This window comes from Colletotrichum fructicola (assembly GCF_000319635.2).
Source record: "Colletotrichum fructicola Nara gc5 chromosome Unknown KSG_Nara_v1_contig04, whole genome shotgun sequence".
In the NCBI taxonomy this organism is placed as follows: Eukaryota; Fungi; Ascomycota; class Sordariomycetes; order Glomerellales; family Glomerellaceae; genus Colletotrichum; species Colletotrichum fructicola.
This window is the reverse complement of record NW_027094054.1, coordinates 2,846,356-2,863,387: the sequence shown is the minus strand read 5'-3', so window position 1 is coordinate 2,863,387 and position 17,032 is coordinate 2,846,356. Positions and strand designations below refer to the sequence as shown.

Genomic DNA, 17,032 nt, shown 5'->3' with positions numbered 1-17,032 from the left:
AGCTTTTGGGCAACGCATATCGGCCTTAAGAAGAGACCGATCCCATCTACGATATCGGCTGTTGAACCGCAAGGGACTCTGATGTGACCATGGGCGATGCGCGGAGTCATGAGAATACTTCAGAAATCGACATCGTGAGCGATAAATGACGGGATACCTGGAAGTATCTTGGCGCAAAATGCAACCGCAATCGACGGTCCGCGTCCCTGATCAATCGACGTTGCACTCTGTTGAGCCTCAAGATAAGCATATGAGGAATGTACCAGACCGTTGCTGGCGGGGAGGCGGACTTAACCTTATCTCGCAGGAATGATCCAGGGACGGCAACTGCCAAGCCCCGCAACAAGGAAGACCTTCAACGCCGCGCGATAAGATAAGCCAAAACCTACGACGTCAACTCACTCCCAGGACGACCCCTCCATCTTTGCTCCTGTCAACCGCGAAACCTTGTGCCCCATCCTCATCGCAAATTTCGACGACACACGTCTAGACGCGCTGATGGGACGCTCGCGATGACAAGCCTGCCGACTTCGCCGCGCCGGCGGCACATCCTCTCTTCGATAAACCCGGACGAGGGCCACGAGCCTGCACCGAAGCGCACGAAGCGAAGCACGCCTGAGGAGCCAGAGGTGAAGGATGAGGCGGCCAAAGATGACGATCATCTTCAACCGAGATCGTCACGCATCCGCCTGAAGTCCAAGCACAAATCAAGGTCACACCGCCATCGCGAGCGCGAGCGCGACGGCGACGATGATGACTCCCGCTCGCATCGCCGCCACCATCACTCTCGGAGGCACCGCAGACGATCACGATCGCCCACACCCCCGAACCCCTACGAACCGCAGGCGCTTGACCCAGATGCCGCATTCCGCGAATCGCTGTTTGATGCCATGGCGGACGACGAAGGTGCGGCGTACTGGCAGGGAGTCTACGGCCAGCCGATACACGTCTACTCCAACGAGCGGACCGGCCCACAAGGCGAGCTAGAGCGCATGACGGACGAGGAGTATGCCACGCACGTCAGGCAAAAGATGTGGGAGAAGACGCATCAAGGACTGCTGGAAGAGCGGGCGCGACGCGAAGAGGCGCGTAAGCGCAAGTCGGAGGATGAGAAGAGGAACAGAAAGTTACAAGAGGACATGGAGCGTAGTCTGCGTCGCGGGGAGGAGAGGCGACAGAAGAAGATGTGGGCGTCACTTTGGGAAGACTACGTGCAAGACTGGGCGAAATGGACCGGCGACGCTGACACGATACCGTGGCCGGTGGAGAGCGGGCGCCAGAAGGACATTAGCGAGAAGGAAGTCCGCCGATTCATCGTCAATGGGCTGGCCGTGGAGGAGATTGGCGAGAAGGAGTTCGCGGGCAAACTGCGAGAAGAACGTGTCCGGTGGCATCCGGACAAGATGCAGCAGAGACTCGGCGGGCAGGTCGACGACGCCGTCATGAAGGACATTACGGCGATTTTCCAGATTATCGACAAGTTATGGGCAGATACCCGGTCGAAGGCGTAACAAAGGCTAACCGACCACCACACTACGTATTTTCTACTCGGCGCAATCAAAGGGAGAAGGGAATAGAACCGAGCATGGATTTCCTTGTCTCGACTACTTTTCAATCATCATCAAGCGCAAGTCGTATGTTCCACCTTTGCTTTTCGTCCTGTGAAACACTGGTTGAAGCAGTTGGGGGCTGGTGCAGCCAAGGTGGCTGGAAGCCTTGGGGTGCGGGTGCTGTTTGCCGAACCAAGGGCGACATTGGAGCTAGCACAACGCGCATAGCTCCGGATACGAAGTACGGTCCAGAACAAACCACAAGCGTGGTCCTGTCACATCATCCTGGAATCATCCGGAGAAAATGCGCCTATTGCGACGGAGCAGCCATTTACCCCCAAGGCAGATCCTCATCTTCATTTGTGCAGCAAGCAATACAAGACGGTCCAAGACTGCAGGAGACAATGCGCGACGGTTATACATGAGATCATCCCCTTGCGTTAAGTGATCCTGGATAGGTACTTTGGCAGCTGCGCCGCGAAGCTCAGCTTGTGGACAGCATTCCTCCAGCTCTGCCAGGTATGATGTGGCAGACGCCCCCTTTGCCAATATTCGTCCGAGGTGGCTTACTCCTGGCGCCAAGCGGTCGGGATTGGCCAAGGCGCGTTACACGGCGGAGCCTTTCCCGGCGGAGATCTCGATGACCAAAGACTTGTCAACATATCACAAATCACCCGAAATGCATACACAGAACATGTCTGAAAGAGCCAAAAGGTGCAAAATGTACGTTGGTTTCATTTGATGTACAAAGTTGTACTGGTATTACATCATGATATCTTCCGAAGAGGTAGTTTTAAAAAAAGGTTCCCGAACAATGCTGTGTAATATCCATTACCACACCGATTTGCCGATCATTTCCGCTAAATCACATTCCCATGCAATGAAGGACGCGCGCGAACAAAGCCACCCCCTTACAGGTTGGCAATGAGGGCGGCACCACCGAGGAGGGCACCCATGGCGACGGCAGCGGTCTGAGCCGGGGCAGCGCCGGGGGCGGTGGTGCTCTGAGCAGAGCCGGAGCCAGTGGCGCTCTCGACGGCAGAGCTGGCCTCTTGGCTGGCGGACTCGAGAGCGGAGGAGAGAGAGGCGGCGGCGGAGCCGGTGGCAGTGGCGAGCTGGGAGCTCAGGTTGGCGGCGCGGGAGGAGGCACCGGCGCTGATGGACTCGAGGGCGGAGGAGACCTGGCCGCCGAGGGAGGACTCCGCAGCGGAGAGGGAGGAGAGGCCAGACTGGATGGCGCTAGAGACGCCGCCAATAACGGAGGAGGCCTGAGTGACGCCCGGGACGGAGGGAAGAGTGGGAGTGGTGACGGTTACGGTCTCAGCCTGGGCCTGGGTGGTGTGTTAGTCGTCTGGGTATTTGGTAGAGTGAGTATGGTCAACTTACAGCAGCCAGGGCGGCGAAGGCGAGGACGGAAGCGGCGGAGAAACGCATGTTGATGGTGGTTGGGTTTAGTGTTTAAGGTTGGAAGTGAAAGTTGGTGATTAGAGATTGATGGATTTAGTGTTGGAACGGATAGAGTACAGCTTTGTTGATTGGTAAAGTGGAGGGAGGCAGATGAACATTGGGGCTCATGGAAAAGAGTCTTATATATCTTTCGACAGGCCGTTCGACGCCAAGAGGCGTGTCTGTCTCTCCCGTCCTCCCACGTATACACGCCCCCATCGGCTAGGTCCTTCTGCTTGCTGCCGAGAGAGAAGGAGAAAGGCCAGGCACCACCACCGCCTGAATCCTCCACAATGCTAGGCACATGCTTGGCGTGTCCATGAACCACACGCCCCCCCTTCGAAGGCGAATGGGAAAACAGTCTAGAGGCAGCCGTCGACCTAGCGGACCGCGGGTGGCACTCCGAGACTGGCACAATACGGATGGATACACACGACAGACGAATGATGGAAACGGTACGTACCCGAGTGACCACTAGCACCACCGCCATCGACAGCTCCCCAACTCAGCCCTGGTGCCGTGCGGCGGGACCCATGTCGAAATGCGCTGCCTTGGATGGAGAAGGAGGCGGAAAGAGCGAGAAGGGAGGACGGAGAAGACCCACATCCTCACGTCATCCCCGCGGCAACAATATGCAGTCCTCCAGCACGGGAAAGCGAGCAGACGAGAGCTTGCCTTGCCTTGCTCTCTCTGGAGATGGACATCACATCAGGCTTTGAGGTCCGCCAGCTTTTCCTGCGTGTCTGAGACGGGGATCATGGCCCGTTTGGATCTTTTGCCCATTGGCACGGAGGACATGTGAGCAGTGCCGCGTCGGTGACGGAATCCGATGCTCGTCATTCTGGGGAGAGACGACGAAATGGTCGCTTCGCTCTAAACCAAAGCTCCATATGTGCGGTTCCGAGCACCAAAGAAGGCACCAAAAGATTCGTTGGAGGCGAAAGAGACGACGTGGAAAAATCCGAGACCTCCCCCCCAACGGAACGGTGCACGCTACGCTAGCCAAACTGGACCAAAGCACCTCCAAGTCGCCTCCCGTTTGGTGCTACGCATGTAGCCCATCTCGGATCGAACGAATCGTGGCGTTGGGTTTCCGTCGCGATCAACGGCTGTTCCCCGAAGTTGATGTCGCTGGGAAGCCTTGCGTTCCCAAAGATAGCAATCAATAAGCACGGGTAGCAAAGCCACGCGGTAGCCCCAACCTCGGCCATCATCCATTCATTCCACAGGTACGTCTCTGCAGACTATTCCAATTTTCCTTCTGCTTCTTCCATCCCACATCATCCACTTGGGACGATTCGTGTACATCATGAACGGAGAATGCATCGAGTCAATAGGATGGAGACGGGTTGTCTAAGCAGCATTAGCATTGAGGCGATGACGGCAGGGTCACGGTGGACAATGGTGACATGGGAAGGGGGAAAAATACCGTTACATCATTACGGAGTTTTGGACAAACGGGATTCCAATATTCGAGTACCGAAATACGGAACAAGGAAGGCAACCAAAAGACACATGGCCCAATGACACCATCAGGACAAGCAAGCAGCTGCTCCAGGACCAGGGTTGCGCGGCGGAGGCGAGGGGGTGGAAAGCGTGGACGATCGACAGGAGGTGGAGATGAGAACCGCCGCTGGTTGGCTGGAGATGCTAGCGGGGCGGGTCAGGGCGTTGGAGAAACAAGGCCTTGCCGGCCGCCATGTCTCTGCCACTGTCTCTCTTTCTCTCCATCCACCTATTGTTCTGTTTGCCAGTTCGCACAACTCGGATAGGTACGGACACAGCTCCTCCAGACTGCTTCAATTCAATGCGGTCTCGCACGCCAATGGCGAGGCTCCAAGTTGCTGCTCCCCGCCCCTTGCGGGCAGTGCTGTGAAACATGCCAGCCGCAGGCACCGAACGCTGACAACAGTGAGGGAAAAGGAAAAGAAAGCAAACGGCAGAACGGAGATGCGAGGTAATAACGGGTCCGATCCTCCGTTTCCACCATCCATTCCCATATTCCTTCGAGCCAGCTGAAAATAAAGCTGAAGCTGAAGGAAGGTTGTTGGAGGCGACAAAAAAAAAAAAGTCACACACGCACACAGCCCGCGGGAGGACGTAACATTCCCGATGATGTTGGGCCGGTCCCCCGGATCGCTGCACCCAATTCAACGGGTCGCGTTGCACCGACACCATGCGAGCCGAAAGGCAAACGGCAAAGACATGGTATGGCGGTCGATATGTCAGCTGGCAGTGCAGTTTTTCTTGGTAATAACAGCGGCAAAAACACCAGCAAACTTCTGTCTGGCTGCAGCACGCGGATTTACGCAGGGACGCAGGGGCGCGTGGGAACGCGTTATTGAGACCATCGGACGGACGGGGTTCAGTCAAAGCATCGACGCATCACTGTTCATCCTCCAAAAAAAAATTTCAACAACGGATTTTCTCCGGCCTCGGTTTCTCGTTTGATGAGGTTTGAAACGAAGAGGCAGTAGCTTGGAAAGGAAAACCTGCGTCTGTGTTTCGGCCATTTCGCTAGACTAGACTTGATGCTCGCCACGGACGCTCGGCGCGGAGGATCATGCAAATGACGTATCGCTGACAGGCACCGCCCGTCTGGACCTCAATGGCCCTCCCAGGTCGAAGTCATTGGAGTCTCCAAACCAAAAGAACCTCGTCCTTCTGTTTTGGGGCACTCAAATGCTCCTTTCACTCGCAGGACCTGGGACATACTAGCACCTGCTCCTCTCGGTTGAATGAGGGGACGAGGACCGACGTTGGGGTCAATCGGCTGGGGAAATTTCAATCCCCATGTCCACATCTACAACAAAGAAGAGGGTGGTTGGGGAAGCAGTCTGAATGGATGGACCAAAGGCTGGAGCTTCTTGGAGCTACTTGGTATCGTCGCTTGGCTTAAACGTCGTCTCGGTCACGGAGCCGTCCACCGTCAGCAAACTTCTGTCACCCACGGAGTTTAGAGAAGGATTCCATCCCTACATCCAGCCTGCTTCAGCTCAGCCTTGGGGTAGTAATACAGCACGCAGCGCAGCCTGGTCTGACGCGTCAACATGCAGCTTTTTTCTTAGGGGCCATCAGAGACTTTGGCCGAGCCGGACGCCAATTGCGTCACTCCAGGTCGGTGTTGTGCACCCGTTTGATGTGCCACCGGTTCGTTTCAAAAGTCTCTAGAGCACTTTGAGTTCGGATTAAAGTGAGGTCCATGCAGCCTCGCAATTTGGCACAAGTTCTTCTTCATTCTTTTCTAATGCTCCCAGCCGCGTCACAGCAGATGTGTGCAGCCAGTGCCCTTCGTTCTAGTTTTCCATGGCTTCTGTTCGTCGTCTGCTAGCTTCGTTTCGGGAAAACCAATAATGACTCGGAATCTTGGTGACATAGCCTCCCGCATGTGAGACAACGTCCTCCCTTGAGACAGTGAGAAAACCCGCCTGGACGTTTGCGTTAGGAAAAAACGGTATTTGCATAAAACGCTCAAAGAAGACTTGGATAAAGGGGTCTGGGAGCCTTTGGGGTCCCTGATCAGTGATCGCCTAGACCTCAAGCTGTCGGTGAGCATGACCACAACACAAACAACAGAAAACGGCGAGCGACATCGGGATAAACCACCAATGTTCCACATCGTCCCACATACAGAGTACCTCGGGACCGTCCATGCTCGGATGATATTGGGGCCAGGGATAATCTCTCGCCGAGTATAGTTATCCGTAGTACCGCAGCAGCAGCAGCATCTGCGGATTTCATTTACTTCTGTAGAACGGTGTGCAAACAGACACCACCTTTCAAGACGAGCCCCAAGAAACGATCTGCAAGTCCTGCCGCACAGAGTAAGCCCTTGGCACGCAGCTCTCATCCATCGTGTTTGTTCAACGTCAATTGCCATTTTCCACTTCTGCTACCTGGTGACGCTAGGCCGGGGGTACCAAAGGCGGGGGACAGGGACAGTTGAGGAAAGTCAGCTCATGAGCGACAATCCCCATTTCTGCTCTCCCATCGCCTCATCCCCTTCATCCATCGTGCCATCAATTCATCCCCCCCCAACCGAGAGAGCCCAGCCTCGCCCAGCCCGACCTCAGCAGGGAGCGCAACCGCGGCGCCAAGCATCCCGGCCCGCGGCTCCAATCGCATTGATCTGCATGACGCAGGAGCCAGGATGCGAACCTTAATTGGACATGTACCCCACACAGCAATCCCTCCACTCGAGTTGTTTGTGCTGTGCCAATGAGCTTCCTCGTGCCTGTTTTCCTTGTTTGCCTGGTCCTGCTCTGCCACTCGGCGAGAGCCTGGCCGGCCCAGTTTATCGGTGCTTCCACTTGGTACATTACATAATTCCTGTGCCTCTCGCCATTGCAGCCGTTGCCCACTTTCCCAAAATAAGCAGCGAAGCAATTGCGGTGACGCGTAATCCCTCCCCCCCAAAGCCGGGGGCCTTCTCGGGGGCGGATTCTGTCCCGACCAACCGAATCCCGGGCCATGTCAGCATTGTGGTGGAACCTGCAAGCTCTCGTTCGTTGACCGCGACTCCCGCTCAACACACCAGGACGTCACTGAGTCGAGTGCCGGTGCTCGGATGTGGCGGTGAATGCGTGGCGTGGACCTCGTATTGTGGCGGGGCCAAGAACAGCGCATACATGATGCGCTTCTTCAATGTCAAATCATGTTTGTTCACGCGGGCTCGTTGGGCAATCATTAGCCCATAACTTGAGATACACCCTTCCTCAGCTCGTCGACGATCTCATGCGCTTCTTCGACTGATTTGGCTTCAAAATCGTAGCGCTTACTTTCCGTGTCGCGGTAGATGAGAACCTGCAGCACGCAGCAAAGTCAGCTTATGCCCTCGATGTGTGATCCGCTCGGCAATCTGTAGAATGAGCTCACCTTGAATTGGTTTGGATGTTTGCTAGACACCTTGCATCCAATGACCTGAGAAATGTGCGCCGTCGTAGTCTTTGAATCTCTCGTAGTCGGCTTGATGTGTACATACTCGCCGTCAATCTCGAACCGTTTTTCGGATTGTGTTATCATCCGCACGGTGCGCAAGCGCCAAACGACCCACGACTTGTGGTACGCGCTCGTGAGTTCCGCCTGCTTGATCGCCTCCTGAGCGAGCGGGTGGCTACCCATAATGTGCGTCTTCTTCGCCTTGCGTCCCGGCTGGCCATCAACAAAGGGGAGAAGCTTCGGCGAGGAGCTGCCTGGCGAACCCGTCATTGCAAGCGGGCCGTCGGTAGCGAAGCGGCGACGATGCAGCTCCAGATCGGACAGGCTACCGATGGCCTGGACCTTGGTATCAAGCAAGATGACGGGGCCGCCCCCGGGCATTTTGAGGACGTGATTGGCCTTGTCAAGCTGTCTCTTACGACATACCATGTCCAGAACCTCAGCCATGTAGGTTTCCGTGGTCGTATCCAGCGTTACCAACTGGCCGGGTGCCACATCCGTCGAGTGGAGATGCACGCGCAGAAGCTTCTGCTGGCCCCTGCTGGTGTTGGGCGCGGCGGCGGGCGCCTGAGGTGCGTCGGCGAACATACTATGCTGTTGACGATAGGTAGTATTCGTGACGGGGTTCGGGCGAGGCTCTGTCGCGACGGGCAGGAACTGGTGAGCGTTGGGCTGCGGCGTGTTGCGCGGGGTTGTGTCTTCGTCTACCGTTTCCTCTGCGGCCTCTTCTTCTTCTGCCTGGGGCGTGATGCTCTGGTTCTCGCCGAACTCGGACTGCGAGGCCATGACCAGACCGAAGTTGTCGTGGGTCTTAGAATTGGCGCGCATGCGACCTGCTGCACGATTGTTCGCCGTAGTAAAAGACGTCAAGGCCTTGGTGCGCTCAAAGGCTGGGAAGTCGTCGTCGACCTCGCCATCCTCTTCCACCATTCTCAATGTGAACCAGTTGATGTTGGCTTTATCGGCGGCGATGGGCGGCTCTCGCTTCTCTTCGTTGTATCTCCACAAAGCGAGCCCAATAAGGTCGGCCACTGTGACAGACCGGTCACCACCTTCGCCGTGGTGTACCTGACGTCGGATGAGAACTTCAAACGGCTTGCCGGGATTGTCAGAGAATGCCGGATAGATGCGGACGGCGATCGGATTGTTCTCTCCTTGACCTGATAGAGCCGCAAAGTTTTCGAACGGGACCTTGGGTTTGGTCTTTCTGGCCCTCAAAGCGGCCGACAGCAGACTCTTTGGCTGAATCATACTCATGGGTCGGATGGTGCTCATCGGGCGAGGGGGTGGAAGAGGACGCAGGACACGGGGCGGCGCCTGTGATTTGCGGATTGTGGAAGTTCGTGTGAACTCTCGAGGAGGCGTGCCGACCACCTGTTTGTGCGGTAGCGGCTCCGGGTTCTCGACCGCATCAAGAATCGAGGCCGAGTCGATACTCTCGACGTAAGCTCCAGACATATCTGAACCATCAGAGTCGTCTTCCTCCTCCGGCAGCAAGTCAGTGCCGGCCCGCTTGATCCCCAAGCTCGGTTCCTCCATGATCCTAGCCTGGAGCTTGACCGACTTGGCCGCAGCTCTCGCAGCCTCTCTCTGCCGATGGAAACCAGATGCATCAAACTCATTCTCGGAGGAGACCTCGCTGCTCGTGACCGTGTCTCTTCTCGCTCTCTCCTTAACAATCTCCAAAGCCGACTGCGAGCCTCTCCGTGCCCCTGGAGCTGCCCGGGGAGACATGGCTGGGGACTGCTTGATATGGGACGATTGAATCGGGCTGGAGCCGGCCCTCGATCTGACGGGCATCTTTGCAAACTTGATCTGCTGCGCCGCTCTGGTTCCAGGATCATCATCGTCGCTCTCATCACTAAGATCGCTACTGTCGTCATCCTCCAGAGTTTCGCGACGCCGTCTCCTCCTTGTAGCCAGACCGGGCCCCAGCGTATCAGTTCCTCCGCCGGTCAACATTCCAGTCTCGTCGGGTTCATCTTCGAGGGTCACGCCGACCTGGCGCTGGGGTTGGAAATACTCGGATGCAATCGCGGTAGGGATCGGAGGAGAATAGCATCGCTTGACGAGGTCTGGGTTCGCTTGCCATGCGACGGCCTTGAAGGCTGACGAGTTCATGAACCCCTCATTGAGGGTAATCAGGCGCTCGCCAACGCCATCGGCGATTTCGGTAAGGTAGCCACAGCGCAGCTGATATGCGACCAGCCTAGTTGAAACAAAATGTTAGCGAAGTTTCATCTGGAGAAATGATAGGTGCGCGCGTACTCTTCGTTCTGGATGACCGACATCGTGGGCTTGGGTGCGACCAGTCACCGGGGATGAAAGGAATGTTAAAAGATCATGCCAAAAGGGATCAGATCAATGGAATATACGCCCACGATCTGACAAAGAACATGATTGCGAGCGCAGCTCACAACACCCCGAAGCAGATTGATGGTTAAGAAGCTCAAGTTGGCGCAGGAAGGTGGTCGAGGGGTAACTGTTGTGTCGTGCCTTCTTCAGCCTCGTGAAACACCAAGGTGGCAGTGGTGGCTCGAGCGTTGGGCTCCTAGTGGCCCAAAACCCAGCCTTGCATAACATGTGGCGGTGCATTTCAACCTCTGGTACATCACCTTTGCCTATGATCGTCGCATTCAAGCTCCATCCACCGACACAGCAAATTCAGCAGCAAAGATGGGTCTGGTAGATTACTCGGAATCATCAGGGTCGGAGGACGAAGCGCCTCCCCAGCCCACCGTCGCGAAGCCCGCCGCCGCCGGCACCACAGCGAAGAAGCCATTCCAGAAAGTCGTCGACCGATCGAACCCAGGCAAGATCGTCGTTAACCTGCCATCCGCAAAACCCGACGAACCCACAGCCTCGAACGACGAGCCCCCGGCGAAGAGAGCGCGTACCGCAGGAGGCGGCCGATTCAGCGGCTTCAACTCGTTCCTGCCCCCACCCAAGAACGTCGCCAAGGCAGCACCGGCGCAGAGCAGCAGCAGCAGCAGCTCATCACGCCCTGTGTTCCAGCTCAAGACCGGGGCCGAACCCGGGTTCAGTCGCGATCGAGGGGATGGCGCAGGATCTTCAGACGGTGGGGGCCTCAACCTACCGGCCCCCAAGGCTGCCGCGCAGCCGTCGATACCGCAGGGCATGAAGCCGGAGGAGGAAGTGAAGCTGGTTGGCAAGCCCATGATGTTCCGACCCCTCTCCGTCGCCCGCAAACCCAAGAAGAAGACACCATCCTCCGTCACTCCAACCGCTTCCAAGACCGAGCCCGCAAAGGCCCCAGAACAGGCGTCAAAAGAGGTTTCCGCACCTGCGCCGGCGCCAGCACCAAAGAAAGTGTCCCTCTTCTCGATAGAACCAGAAGAGACACCAACGGACCCCACACCAGCATTCAGCGGCGGCGGCGCCTACGAGCCCCTTTTCGAAACCCAACAAGACGAGTCAAACGGCTACGCAGACTACGCTTCGCAAATGAACTACCCGCTCCCCTCAACGGCCCCCACAAACTCAAACTCGCTCGACAACATTGCCGACGACCTGAACCTCTCCGCCGCTGCACGTCGCGAGCTCTTCGGCCGGCAAAAGGGGGGCGCAAACCCGCAGACGGCGTCCAGGGTCATCAACTTCAACACGGACGAGGAGTACAAGCACAACGAGGAGCTCCGCGCCGCCGGCCAGCAGCAGATCCACAACCCCGTGCGCTCCATCGCGCCGGGCAAGCACAGCCTGCGCCAGCTCGTCAACCAGGTGCAGACCCAGCGCGAGGCCCTCGAGGAGAGCTTCGCCAAGGGGAAGAGCAACAGGAAGGAGGCGTCGAGCCGCTACGGTTGGTAGAGAAGTTCGTCACGGCAGCACGAGATTTAATGATACCCAACAAGTTGATACAGAACATTCTCTTCGTCCTTTTTGTTTGACAAACGATGCAGCTAGTGTACAACAAACGATGCTCTCCATCGCGACCGTGGTATCCGAACTTTGTTCTCGTGACTTCATGACCCAGAAAAGAAAAGGAAAAAAAGCTATCATACAGGAAGAAAAAAGTAGGTACCGAACCCGTTTTGAACATCTAAAAAGAAACATGCAATATTGCTCTCAGCAGGTAACGACAGGCGCAGTTCGGCCGTTGCCAACACCGCCGGGGCCCATGAGGAAGCCCCACTCGCCTCTGGTGATGGGTGAGATGTCGTCGTACCCGTTGGGCGTCATCGGGCCCAGCCGCTGCCTGTCATCGACGAAGCGGTCCTCGTGCAGGACCTCTGCGATGGACACGGGGCTCCAGACGGACACGTTGGGCTGACGCTCCGGCCGCGCCGTCAACTCCTCCTCCTCGGAAACCTCGTCCGCCTCGACGATGGGTGGCGACGGCTTAGTGTCGAAGTTGGTCTGCAGCTTGAGCGCGGGGCCCTTGGGCGAGGGCGGCTTGCCAATCTTGATGGTGGCCATGGCCGCGGCCATGGTCTCCTCGACATCCCTCTCGAGCTCCCTCATGGTCTCCTCGACGTGCGCCTTGGAGCCGACGCCCTCGATGGCGCCGACGCGGTCAGGGCCGCCGTACGCCCTGCGGTACATCTTGTCGACGTCGGCGAGGGCGGCGTCGCTGACGCTGAGGAAGTCGTAGGAGCGGAGGAGGTCGGACTTGGAGACCTTCTTGCCGGCGCGGGAGAGGATGAGGCGGCGCAGCTCGTCGACGGCGTCTTCCAGCCTGAGCGGGGCCTTGGTGCGGGAATAGCTGGAGAGGGCGGCCTTGAAGGTGTAGAGGCGGTCGAGGGAGACGAGGGTGAGGCCCTCAGAGGCGAAGAGGACTTCGTTTTGGACGATGGAGCGGCGGATGAGGCTGGATGTCATGCCGCAGGCGGAGCCGTCGACGACTGGAGGGAGCCATTCGGAGCTGTGCAAGTGTTAGTGAGATGTTTGGGTGGGAGGTGACCAGAGTGACGTACCCGATGCGAAACTTGCTCTCCGCGCGCTCGATGGTCTGGCGGAGGGTGCGCTCTTGCTTGTCGGTGAGCAGGTCAGCGTGGATAAGGCGGATGCCGAAGGGGTTAGGCGACATGGGCCCGGAGGCGTCGGTGATGGTGGAGGAGGCGACAGAGGGCGTCATGGGAGGGGGCGAAAGCGGGATGCCGGGGGACAGGGGCCACCTCAACCTCGGACCGTTGGTGTCCATGAGGAAGGAGGGCGTGAAGGTGAAGGTCTCGGGGGACTTGGCTTCACTGCCGGCGGAGGAGACGGTGGACACAGACGAGATGCTGGACCCGGTGTTCGTCCTGACGAGCTTTTTGAAGGAGGAGACGGGCGAGCCGAAGCCGCCAAAGCGCGTGGAAGGCAGCGGCGGGGAGCTCGGTGGCGACATTGTGGGCGTGGTGAGGCCAGAGGACGAAGGCAGGAGAGTAGGGAGCTGGTACTCGCGTCTGGCGACGACGAGGGTGACGTGAAGAGCCTTCCTGGCGAGCCTCTTGGAAGCGTACTCGAGGGCTTCATTAAGATGGGGCGGCAGGTTCTGGACGTCGAGGATGGAGGTGCCGGCCTCCAGAGGAGACGAAATGCGACCCTTGAGAGCCATGTTGACTGAGGGTTCTCGAAAAGGGTCTCGTAAACGAGAAGAGAAGTAGTTGAGAAAGCTTTGAAGAATATCGGTCCAATGGTATTACAAGATTGGTAACGGACTCTGGGGCGCCAGGCCTGAGCTTTGAAGGAGTGTGCTGAAGGAAAATGTTTTGTCGGCGTCGACGCCCTTTGTGTGTGATCTTCGTCTTGGATCTCAACAAACAACAGAGGTGAGGTGGGATGGGAGGGCAGGTGAAGATATATCCAGTCGTAGCTCCTCCGGCTTTGCCTAGCTAGCTGCTAGCTCAAAGAGAAAATCTGAAACAAGAGCCTTCGTATGCAGGACACCCCCTGGTCATCCGAGTATATGTGCCTCTTTGTGCTCGCGATGCGACTCAAACAGCCTTATAGGTAATGGGTAGAGAGGGGCCCCATCTATCCCTTTCGAGAAAGGCCTGGCCGAGGTAAGGTACCTTGGAGTTTTGGAGAGGGGGAGCTCACGCGAGATGGCGAAGACGACGACTACCACTACGACGACGCAGGGTGACTTCGGACGTCGACCCACCACGCTAGGTTTACGATTATCACTGCCGGGATAGGGGTCCTTGGGAGCAGGATACCAAGGGCAGCAAATAAAAGTGGGATAAAAAAAGGTTCACGGCGCGGCGGCGCGGCGTGGCGTGGCGTATCTGACAGGCCGTGGTCTTTGCGCGAGGTGCTGGTGAGGCTGGGCGCCAAAAAAGATGAAACCCGTCTCTTCTAGATGATGAGGATGGTGATGATGATGACGAGGGGCGTGTGCTATTGCTGTTGCTGCTACTGCTGTCATCCGTGTTGGTGAGTGCGAACCTGTCCCAAAAAAAGAGATGGTGTCTGTTTCATGATCTTCCAATGTTCTTTGAGAGCCACGTACGGGGAAGGGGATGTTCCTCGTGTTCTCCTTTCCGTTTGCCTCCTCTGTGTGTCTTCGCGGCGCTTCCATTGGGAGACAGAAGGGCAGAGAGGGGGCAACCGGTGACGAGGCGGCATGCGGTGCAGTCGCAGAGGGCCAAGGAAAGTGGGAGGGTGGGATTGGGGATGGAAAGGGGAGCCGATTTACTCAGGGGGGCGTGGTGCGTGGAGTCGCTAGGGGTCCCCGCCTGTCATCTATCTCAGCCTGTCATCAAACGATGCCACAGCGAACGTCGTCCTACGGTCTTCCCAGCGCCCCTGACCCAGTTCTTGTTCGATCATAGCAGACATGGACAACGATAATGTCGTCCAAGGCAAGGTACCCAGCTGGAGCAGAAGCAGCAGCTATGGGCGAGTGAACCGCGCATCGCGAGCGGGCTACCACCTAAATCGAGAAGCAAACCACCAGAGACTACTGCACTTCATCACATTGCATATCTAAAAATGAAGTCGAAAATGGGACTCTCTCATCGTCTCCTCCTTCTGACCGCAAAATCCAATCCAATCTCTGCATCTCATCAACGGCTCTAGCCTCTGCAGCTTACCCAGAAACCCAGGCCGTCCAATCGTAGATTTTCCCAAAGCTGCCTACGCTGCAGTAGCTTCGCAGCTTTCCGTACCCTTCGGCGGCTACGCTGCTATTTTCAGCGCCGCGACCCCGCGCCTGTGGTCACTGGTGTCCCTCACAGCTGGGAAAGCCGTGGGCCTGTTTTTCGTCTGATTCGTGGCCAGAGTCGGGTGGGGATCTACGTACAGATCGACGTGTGCGTGCCGGACAGGGATTTGTGCATGACCGGGCCCGCCGTTCTCGCCAGTGTCGCAAAAATAGATTGCTTTTCCCTTTCAGTGTTCCTCACCAGTAACCACTGTCAGTCGTCGCCGCCTCTACCGACAGGCCCCCCAAAAACGGCACATGGCTCGGGGGGGCCATCGGTTGGCCCGCGCGATAACTCACGGCCGCGGCGAGGAAGGGATGGCAGGATGGACGGACGCAGCGAACGGCGAACGCCTACCCACCCATCGATACAGACGCTGCTAATTCCTGGGGGCGCTGAGGACAAGAACCAAGAATACCTGGAGGCGAGATTTCATGGCCACGACAAAACAAGGCAGAGCAAAGCTTCAAAGACCGCCGACGCCTCAGTGCCTCAATGCCTCAAACACCAGCCTCAACTTCAGCCCCAGCCCAGCAGGTAGAGAGAGGCGACATCAATCTCATACGTCTGGGGGACCCAGAAATCACAATTTACTTGAGTTTCCGCCGTCGCGGACGGAAAAATACCAAAAACAAGCGTACAATCTAGTGTACCGCAATTTACCCCAGGAAAACTCTACCGACCCGTCAGACGTCTTGACTTCGCTTGGCATGCCTCGTCTCGAGATGCCCTCGAGATAAATTGCTCTTTCCACAGCGTCGCAGAGTCGATCGGTCCATCGTGGGGTCAGAGAGAGCCGATGGATCGCCGTCGTCTCAAAAAAAGGAAGATGTGGAGAAAAGACGATGGAAACCGGCCAAGACTTGGCGACGGCTTCGTTTGTTCGAGACTAGCATCACGTTGAACACCACCAGGCAAAGAGAAAAGAGAGAGGATGCCCACCCCCGCTTAGTAACTGAACAAACTTTTACCAAGGTGTAAGAACAGCCACGACTCCTCACCTTGGCTTCTCTTTGCCACCATCGCGATCTCCTCATCCTCGTCCCTCGTCCTCGTAAAAAAGAGAATACACCAATACCCTCCCACCACCGCCAAGAACAAATCCAAAACGAGCATCACTCCATCAGAAAAGATCTCGACCATTCCGCCCGATGTTCTTTTCATCCGATACCCCCCTCACCATGTTTTCCAAGGTCCCAAGGCAACGGACACACTCACACACACAACTGACTAACTCCACCACACCCGCCCAATCTTCTGAAACCAACAAGCACGTCACCAACACATGAACACATGAGCTGAGCCTCGCACCACACCCACGCCGCATCGCCTGAAGGCTCCCACACGAAACCGTCAAACACGTCAAGAAAAACCAACTTGTCTTCCCCCAATCGCTCCTGCATTGCCTCCCGATCATGCCGCGTGAGCTGTCAAGCCCGTTTCGCACCCTTCTCCTTTTTACCTTTGCGTATGCATGGACAAAGAAGAACATCAAACCCGCTGTCACCTTCGTCAACTTCCGGATCTTCCAAACATCGTGTGTCGGTCCAAACAAAACGACCACCACCACGAACCGCCCCCTCTCGAATGATCCCCCAACTCTGTTTCGCCCAGCCAAACACCCCGCCAAGCAAAACCCCGCGATTCTCTGCGCGGATGAAGGGAGGTACGGTAAGTAAGTAGCCAGTTTTCACCCAAAACCACATCACAAGAACAATGAACCCGTAGACATTACGTTGGATTTGCACGACTCACACAATGCGACCTCCGCCGAGCCCGCCAGTACACTGCAATACCCTCCCCCTCCCCCTCCCGTGGAAACATGGACATCGGCCAAAGATGGCAAACTACGAATATCCATCGGTATCGCATAATTTAGCCACCGGCACTTGATCTCATTCACCACCACCTTCGGCCTCGCTCTTCCCCCTCTCGCCCTCCACTCGGCCG

The 17,032-nt window shown here is 56.9% G+C and overlaps 5 protein-coding genes across 5 annotated transcripts; 2 read left to right on the top strand and 3 right to left on the bottom strand.

Moving 5' to 3' along the window:
• Positions 1–512: 512 nt before the first annotated feature.
• CGGC5_v007610 (uncharacterized protein) lies at positions 513–1,511 on the top strand (the record flags this gene model as incomplete). The annotated part of the gene is made up of 1 exon (XM_032034314.1): positions 513–1,511. The coding sequence occupies one exon, from the start codon at positions 513–515 to the stop codon at positions 1,509–1,511; it is 999 nt and encodes a 332-aa protein (XP_031886787.1).
• A 950-nt stretch (positions 1,512–2,461) lies between these two features.
• On the bottom strand, positions 2,462–2,984 carry CGGC5_v007609 (uncharacterized protein; the record flags this gene model as incomplete). The annotated part of the gene is made up of 2 exons (XM_032034313.1): positions 2,462–2,881; positions 2,937–2,984. 2 exons carry the CDS (start codon positions 2,982–2,984, stop codon positions 2,462–2,464), a joined length of 468 nt encoding a protein of 155 aa, XP_031886788.1.
• A 4,698-nt stretch (positions 2,985–7,682) lies between these two features.
• On the bottom strand, positions 7,683–10,225 carry sin1 (Target of rapamycin complex 2 subunit sin1; the record flags this gene model as incomplete). Its single annotated transcript, XM_032034312.1, has 3 exons — positions 7,683–7,799; positions 7,872–10,143; positions 10,203–10,225. The coding sequence occupies 3 exons, from the start codon at positions 10,223–10,225 to the stop codon at positions 7,683–7,685; spliced, it is 2,412 nt and encodes an 803-aa protein (XP_031886789.1).
• Positions 10,226–10,610: 385 nt separating this feature from the next.
• Positions 10,611–11,762, top strand: CGGC5_v007607 (uncharacterized protein; the record flags this gene model as incomplete). Its single annotated transcript, XM_032034311.1, has 1 exon — positions 10,611–11,762. One exon carries the CDS (start codon positions 10,611–10,613, stop codon positions 11,760–11,762), a length of 1,152 nt encoding a protein of 383 aa, XP_031886693.1.
• Positions 11,763–12,020: 258 nt separating this feature from the next.
• On the bottom strand, positions 12,021–13,491 carry CGGC5_v007606 (uncharacterized protein; the record flags this gene model as incomplete). The annotated part of the gene is made up of 2 exons (XM_032034310.1): positions 12,021–12,816; positions 12,869–13,491. The coding sequence occupies 2 exons, from the start codon at positions 13,489–13,491 to the stop codon at positions 12,021–12,023; spliced, it is 1,419 nt and encodes a 472-aa protein (XP_031886790.1).
• Positions 13,492–17,032: the final 3,541 nt, after the last annotated feature.